This window comes from Psittacula echo (genome assembly GCF_963264785.1).
Source record: "Psittacula echo genome assembly, chromosome: 2".
Taxonomy (NCBI): domain Eukaryota; kingdom Metazoa; phylum Chordata; class Aves; order Psittaciformes; family Psittacidae; genus Psittacula; species Psittacula echo.
In genome coordinates, this window is record NC_137737.1 from 161034324 (window position 1) to 161042937 (window position 8614).

Here is an 8614-nt window from a genome sequence, read left to right on the forward strand (position 1 = left end):
GGTTTGGGTTGCTATGGGACAGGTTGGGGGTCACCATGGGGCAGCTTGGGTTCGCTATGGGGTAGGTTGAGGGTCACTATGGGGCTGGTTGGGGTCGCTATGGGGCAGGCTGGGGGTCGCTATGGGGCAGATTGGGGGTCACCATGGGGCAGGTTTGGGGTTGCTATAAGGCAGGTAATGGGGGCAATGGGGGGCAATGGAGGTCAATGGGGGGCAATTGGGGCCAATGGGAGTCAATGGGGGGCAATGGAGGTCAATGAGGGGCAATGGGGGGCAATGGGAGGCAATGGGGGCGAATGGGGGGCAATGGAGGTCAATGGGGGGCAATGGGAGGCAATGGGGTCAATGGGAGGCAATGGAGGTCAATGGGGGCCAATGGGGGGCAATGGAGGTCAATGGAGGTCAATGGGGGGCAATGGGGGGCAATGGGGGGCAATGGGGTCTCTCATGGTGCCTCCCCCCAGTGCCCTCCTGAGCTCCTGCCCTGCCCTCTCCTTCCTGGACCTCTCCGCTCTCTGGGGGGGCAGCCAATGAGAGGGCGCCCAATGAGGGGGCAGCCAATGAGAGGGCGCCCAATGAGGGGGCAGCCAATGAGAGGGCGCCCAATGAGGGGGCAGCCAATGAGAGGGCGCCCAATGAGGAGATCACCAGCATGGAGCTTGACTAATGAGGAGCCCCCCCATAGTGGAGCTTGACCAATGAGGAGCCCCCCCATAGCGGAGCTTGACCAATGAGGAGCCCCCCCATAGTGGAGCTTGACCAATGAGGAGCCCCCCAACAAGGAGCTCGACCAATGAGGAGCCACCCAATGAGGAGCCCCCCCCAATGAGGAGGCCCCATGGTGAAGGGTCCCCCAGTGACCAACCCATGGCCCCCATTGAGGAGACCACAATGGGCCACTCAACAAGGAGAACCCCAGCAAGGAGCTCGACCAATGAGGAGCCCCCAGTGAGGAGCCCCTCAACCTGGAGCTCGACCAATGAGGAGCCCTCCAACAAGGAGCCAGCCAATGAGAAGCCCCCAGTGAGGATCCAACCAATGAGGAGCCCCCAACAAGGAGCCAACCAATAAGGAGCCCCTCTACATGGAGCTTGACCAATGAGGAGCCCCTCAATATCGAGCTCAACCAATGAGGAGCCCCCCAACAAGCAGCCAACCAGTGAGGAGCCTCTCAATATAGAGCCAACCAATGAAAAGCCCCCGATGAGGAGCCACCCAATAAGGAGCAACCCCCATAGTGGAGCTCGACCAATGAGGAGCCCCTCAACAAGGACCTCGACCAATGAGGACACCCCAAGAGGGGCTCCGCAGTGAGCTCCCCCCATCTATGGGGTGCCCCCCACAATAAAGCCTCTTCCCCCCCCCCCACGTGACCCCACCCCGGGGGGGGAGGGGCTATGGGGGGGAGGGGCGGGGGTCACGTGGGGTCACGCCTGGCAGCAGCCGAGGCCATTTGCATATTCATGACCCTTAATGAGGGGGGAGCAGCTGGGGCCGGGGGTGCTCATTAAGGGGCTCATTAGCCCCGCCCCCAGCCCAGCTGCACCCGCAACCCCGGTGCCCCATTGGGCAGCTTCAGCCCCTATGGGGTAACCCCTGCACCCCATTGGTCAAACCCAGCACCCCATTTGTGAACCCCGGTGCCCCATTGGTCAACCCCAGCACCCCATTGGTCAACCCTGGCACCCCATTGGGCAGCTTCAGCCCCCTATGGGATAACCATTGAACCCCATTGGTCAACCCCGGCACCCCATTGGTCAACCCTGGCACCCCATTGGTCAACCCTGGAACCCCATTGGGCACCTTCAGCCCCCTATGGGGTAACCCTTGAACCCCATTGGTCAACCCCGGCACCCCATTGGTCAACCCTGGCACCCCATTGGACAGCTTCAGCAGCCTATAGGGTAACCCTACAGCACCCATGGAGCGCTACCAGTGGTCAATGGGGCAGCCCAGCACCCCATTGGGCAGCCTCAGGGCTCAATGGGGCACCCTCGAGTCTCAATGGGGCAGCCTTGGGGCCCAGTGGGGCCTCAATGGGGCCTCAATGGGGCAGCCTTGGGCCTCAATGGGGCAGCCTCAGGGCCCGATGGGGCACCCCCATCACCCATTTCCCAACCCCTTCTCTCGCACCCCCCCCAAACCCCCCTTTTACCCCCACAACCCCCCCATTGCTCCCCTCCGCGGCCCCCCTAATGAGATGCTAATGAGATGCTAATGAGATGCTAACGAGGATTCACACACTCCCCCCCATCCTCCTCCCCCCCCATCCCCCTCCCCTCCCCAAGGGGCATTCCCGGGATTCCCCTCCCCCCCCCCAGGGCTTCCCCCTCCCCCCTCTTTCCCCTCCCCTCCTCCCCTTGCCCCTCCCCCCCCAAGCTCCTCCCCCTCCCCCCCCCCCCATCCCCGTTATAACCGGACGCCGCCGCCGCCGCCGCTCGCAGTCGCTGCCTCCGCGCCAAGCCCCGCCCTTGGCCACGCCCCCTCCGCCTTGGCCACGCCCCCCGGGCCCGCTCCGGAGCTGTCCCCGCCGCCGGTGCTGAACGGGACCCACGGGGGGCTCCGTTCCCCCCCCCCTCCGGGCTCTGTCCCCGCCGCCGGTGCTGAACGGGACCAACCGGGGGGCTCCGTTTCCCCCCCCCCTTCCCTTCCCCTTCCCCACCCCCGGTTCCCGGCCCCCCCCGCTCATGCCCCACGGCGGGGGGGGGGTCGAGGCCGCCCCCCCCGGTCCCGTTACACAAAGGCTCCGGTGCCCACCCCCCCCCCTCCCGCCCGCCTCCGCCGCCGGTGCCCCCCCCCCCGGGGGGGGGTCCCCTTTGTGGCCATGCCCCGGTCCTTCCTCGTGAAGAAGGTGAAGGGCGATGATTTCCCGGCTGGGATCGATGCTCCCTACGGGAGGACCCGGCCCGAGCTCGGCTCCCGCTTGCACGGCAAAGGTGAGCGACGGGAACGGAACGGGAACCGAACGGGAACCGCACGGGAACCGGGGCTGGAAGGGGGGGGGCACGGAGCCGGACCGGAGCCTTTTGTCTGCGGGCGGAGCGCGGCTCCTCTGTCGCGATATCGGGGCTCGGTCGCGGCCTTTGTGCAGGGAGCGAGGCCCCGGGGCCGGCCCCCCCCCCCACCTTCCGTTCCCGGTGCGGCGGCGGCGGCGGCTGCGGCGCGTTGCGTAACCGGCAGCGACCGGAGGCTGGGGTGACCTTGAGAGGGAGGGACCGGGATGGGAGAGGGATAACGGGGAAGGAGCGGGATGGGGATGGAGGCAGGGATGGGGATGGAGGCAGGGATGGGGACCATGGGATAACGGGGGAAGGAGCGGGATGGGGATGGAGGCAGGGATGGGGACCATGGGAGGGATGGGGAGAGGGACAAGGGAAGGGACAGGAACAGGGGACTGCGGGCAGAGAGAGGGGCAGGGATGCAGGCAGGGATGGGGGCTACGGGCAGGGATGGAGGCAGGGACAGGGGCTGCGGGCAGGGACCAGGATGGGGACAGGAACAAGGGAAGTGATGGGGACAGGGATAAGGGAAAGGGCAGGGATGGAGGCAGGGAGAGAGGGGCAGGGATGGGGATGGGGGCAAGAGAAGGGACAGGAACAGGGGACTGAGGGCAGGGATAGGGGCAAGGATGGAGGCAGGGATGGGGACAAGGGCAGGGATGGGGACAGGGACCAGGATGGGGACAGGAACAAGGAAAGTGATGGAAACAGGGACAAGGGAAAGGACAGGGATGGAGGCAGGGGCAGGGGCTGCGGGCAGGGACCGGGATGGGGACAGGAACAAGGGAAGTGCTGGGGAAGGGAAGGGATGGGAACAGGGGTCTGCGGGCAGGGATGGAGGCAGGGACAAGGGAAGGAACAGGGGCTGCGGCAGGGAGAGGGGCAGGGATGGAGACAGGGACAAGGGCAGGGATGCAGGCAGGGACAAGGATGGGGACAGGACCAAGGGAAGTGATGGGAACAGGGACAAGGGGAAGAACAGGGATGGAGGCAGGGGCAGGAGCAGGGATGGGGACAAGGAGTTGTGGGCAGGGACCAGGATGGGGACAAGGGAAGGGACGGGAACAGGGGCTGAGGGCAGGGACAAGGGCAGGGATGAGGAGAGGGACAAGAGAAGGGACAGGAACAGGGATCTGCGGGCAGGGATAGGGGCAGGGATGGAGGCAGGGATGGGGGATACGGGCAGGGATGGGGACAGGGACAAGGGCAGGGATGGAGGCAGGGACCAGGATGGGGACAGGAACAAGGGAAGTGATGGGGACAGGGATAAGGGAAAGGATAGGGATGGAGGCAGGGGCAGGGACAGGGATGGGGATGGGGGCAAGGGAAGTGCTGGGGACAAGGGAAGGGACGGGAACAGGGATCTGCGGGCAGGGACAAGGGCAGGGATGGAGCAGGGGCTGCGGGCAGGGAGAGGGGCAGGGATGAGGAGAGGGACAAGAGAAGGGACAGGAACAGGGGACTGCGGGCAGGGATAGGGGCAGGGATGGGGGATACGGGCAGGGATGGGGACAGGGACAAGGGCAGGGATGCAGGCAGGGATCAGGGTGGGGACAGAACAAGGGAAGTGATGGGGACAGGGACAAGGGAAAGGACAGGGATGGAGGCAGAGACAGGGACAGGGATGGGGACAAGGAGCTGCGGGCAGGGACCAGGATGGGGACAAGGGAAGGGACGGGAACAGGGATCTGCGGGCAGGGACAAGGGCAGGGATGGAGCAGGGACAGGGATGGAGCAGGGGCTGCGGGCAGGGATGGGGACAGGGATGGAGCCAGGGATGCAGCCGGGGCTGGGGACTACGGGCAGAGATGGAGACAGGGACAAGGGAAGGGACGGGGGGATGCAGGCAGGGACAGGAGCTACGGGCAGGGAGCGGGATGGAAGCAGGAACAAGGGAAGTGCTGGGAGCAAGGGAAAGTAGAAGGAAAGGGACAGGGATAGGGATGGGGACGGGGCAGGGGCTGCAGGCAGGGAGCAGGACAAGGACAGAGACAAGGAAGTGTGGGCAGGAAGAAGGATGGGGACAGGGACAAGGGAAGGGATGGGGGGGTGCAGGCAGGGACAAGGGGTGCGGGCAGGGATGGGGACAAGGAGCTGCAGGCAGGGACCGGGATGGGGCCAGGGACAAGGGAAGGGACAAGGACAGGGGCTGCGGGCGGGGACAAGGGCAGGGACGGGGACAGTGACAAGGGCAGGGACGGGGATGGGGCAGGGGCTGCAGGCAGGGATGGGGCCAAGGAGTTGCAGGCAGGGACGGGGATGGGGCCAGGGACAAGGAACAGGGCAGGGATGGGGATAGGGAGCGGGACAAGGAGGTGCGGGCAGGGACAGGGACATGGGCAGGGACAGGGTCAAGGACGGGAGCTGCGGGCAGGGACGGGGCAGGGGAAGGGATGGGGATAAGGAGGGAACTGCGGGCAGCGATGGAGACAGGGATGAGGGCAGAGACGGGCAGGGGGGACAGAGAGGAACGGGAGTGTGGGGCAGCGACGGGCAAGGAAGGGCAGGGACGGGCAGGGACGGGCAGGGACAGGCAGGGACAGGGCAGGAAGGGGCAGGGGTGGGCAGAGACAGGTAGGGACGGGCAGGGACAGGCAGGGATGGGGCAGGGGCAGGGACCGGCAGGAGCCCGGGCAGGTCCCACCCCGTGCACCCTCCTGGCTGCCCGAGCCCCGCTGACCGGGCTCCCGTCTCTTCCTCCCTCCCCCCCCGCGCCGCTCCGCCCCCCCCCGCAGGGTACCTCCGCGACTGCATGGCCCCAGCGGCCTACCCGGGGCCCGGCGAGGCGGCGCTGAAGGTGCCATCGCCCTCGGCCATTTATGGGGCCGGGGACTCGGAGCCCCCCGACAGCCCCCACTCGGGCATGGCCGGGGGTTACATCAACGGCGACGCGGCCGTGAGCGAGGGCTACGCCGTGGACGCCTTCTTCATCACGGACGGGAGGTCCCGGCGCAAGGCGGCGGCGGCGGCATCGGCGGCGTCGGCGTCGCCGCGGAGCCTCCAGCGCCACGCGTGCGGCGAGTGCGGCAAGACCTACGCGACGTCGTCCAACCTGAGCCGGCACAAGCAGACGCACCGCAGCCTGGACAGCAAGATGGCCAAGAAGTGCCCGACATGCGGCAAGGTCTACGTGTCCATGCCGGCCATGGCCATGCACCTCCTGACGCACGACCTGAAGCACAAGTGCGAGGTGTGCGGCAAGGCCTTCAGCCGGCCCTGGCTGCTGCAGGGCCACATGCGCTCGCACACCGGGGAGAAGCCCTTCGGCTGCGCCCACTGCGGCAAGGCCTTCGCCGACCGCTCCAACCTGCGCGCCCACATGCAGACCCACTCGGCCTTCAAGCACTTCAAGTGCAAGCGCTGCAGCAAGACCTTCGCCCTCAAGTCCTATCTCAACAAGCACTACGAGTCCGCCTGCTTCAAGGGGGCCGGGAGCCCGCTCAGCCCCCTCCCGCCTTGAGCCGGCCTGGGGGGGGGGGGGGGGGCCCTCCAGCCAGTGCGAGCCGAGAGCAACCTCAGCCGGCGGCACCCGGTGGCGCTCGGTGGCAGCCGAGGCAGCCAACGGCGCTCAACGGCACCCGGTGGCACTCAGTGGTACCCAACGGCATCCATCAGCACCCAATGGTACCCAACGGCATCCATCAGCACCCAACGGCATCCAGTGGTGCTCAACAGCATCCAATGCAGCCAACAGCGCTCAACGGCACCCGGTGGCACTCAATGGTACCCAACAGCATCCATCAGCGCCCAACGGCATCCAATGGCACTCGACGGCTTCCAACACAGCCAACGGCGCTCAACAGCACCCAATGGCACTCAGTAGTACCCAACGGCATCCATCAGCACCCAATGGTACCCAACGGCATCCATCAGCACCCAACAGCATCCAATGGCACACGGCACCATCCAATACAGCCAACTGTGCTCTACGGTGCTCAACAGCACCCAGTAGCACTCAGTGGTACCCAACGGCATCCATCAGCACCCAATGGTACCCAATGGCATCCATCAGCACCCAACAGCATCCAATGGCGCTCAACAGCATTCTGTGCAGCCAATGGTGCTCAACGGTGCTCAACAGCACCCAGTGGCACTTAACGGCATCCATCAGCACTCAATGGTACCCAGTGGCATCCATCAGCATCCAACAGCATCCAATGGCACACGGCACCATCCAATACAGCCAACGGTGCTCTACGGTGCTCAACAGCACCCAGTAGCACTCAGTGGTACCCAACAGCATCCTTTAGCATCCAACGGCATCCAATGGCACTCAACAGCATCCAACGCAGCCAGTGGTGCTCAACGGCACTCAACAGCACCCGGTGGCACTCAACAGTAGCCAATGGCATCCATCAGCATCCAACAGCATCCAACAGCACTCGGCAGCATCCAACACAACCAGCGGTGCTCAACGGCATCCATCAGCACCCAGTGGTACCCAACGGCATCCATCAGCATCCAACGGCATCCAATGGCACTCGGCAGCATCCAACACAGCCAGCGGTGCTCAACGGCGCTCAACAGCACCCAGTGGCACTCAGTAGTACCCAACGGCATCAATCAGCATCCAACAGCATCCAATGGCGCTCAACTGCATCCAACACAGCCAATGGTGTGCAACGGTGCTCAACAGCACCTGGTGGCACTCAGCGGTACCCAACAGCATCCATCAGCACCCAACGGTACCCAATGGCATCCATCAGCACCCAGCGGTACCCAATGGCATCCATCAGCACCCAGAGGTACCCAACGGCATCCATCGGCACCCAACAGCCCTCAGTGCCACTCAACGTCACCCAATGGCACTCAACAGCTCTCAGCAGCACCCGATGGAGCCCAGCCCACCCCATTCAACATCATCCAACCCAACGCTGCTCAACGGCACCCAACCCAAGCCAATGGCACCCAATGCCTCTCAACAGCACCCAATGCACCCCAGTGCCACTCAATGTCACCCAGGGCATGGGGACAGGGTGACACCCCCAACCCCATGGTGCACCCCAAGACGAGGGTGACCCCCCCCACAGACTTGCATGGGTGCCCCAACCCCACAGCGCACCCAACCCTGGGGTCACCCCAACGCTTTGCATGGGTGCACCCCAAGACCAGGGTGACCCCCCCCATAGACTTGCATGAGTGCCATCACCCTGTGGTGCACCCCAAGAGCTGGATGACCCCCCCATAGACTTGCATGGGTGCCCCCACTCCATGGTGCACCCAACCCTGGGGTCACCCCCCTTGCATGTGGTGCACCCCAAGAGCTGGGTAACCCCCCCCATTGACTTGCATGGGTGCCCCATTGCCATGATGGACCCCAATGGTGGGGTCACCCGTCTTCTTTGCATGGGTGCCCCATGGTGCACCCCAAGACCAGGGTGACCCTCCCTCATTTTGCATGGGTGCCCCCACCCCAACGCTGGGGCCCCCCCTCCTTGCATGTGGGGCACCCCAAGAGCTGGGTGACCCCCCCATTGCCTTTCATGGGTGCCCTGGTCCAGTAGAGCACCCAAAGACCGGGGTGACCCCCCCATAGACTTGCATGAGCGCCACAGGCCCGTGGCGCACCCCAACGCTGGGGTCACCCCATTTCTTTGCATGGGTGCCCCATGGTG

The 8614-nt window shown here is 65.3% G+C and overlaps 1 protein-coding gene across 1 annotated transcript; it reads left to right on the forward strand.

Annotated features, from left to right (window-relative positions):
* Nucleotides 1–2824: 2824 nt before the first annotated feature.
* Nucleotides 2825–6459, forward strand: SCRT1 (scratch family transcriptional repressor 1; the record flags this gene model as incomplete). Its single annotated transcript, XM_080609771.1, has 2 exons — nucleotides 2825–2936; nucleotides 5735–6459. The coding sequence occupies 2 exons, from the start codon at nucleotides 2825–2827 to the stop codon at nucleotides 6457–6459; spliced, it is 837 nt and encodes a 278-aa protein (XP_080465897.1).
* Nucleotides 6460–8614: the final 2155 nt, after the last annotated feature.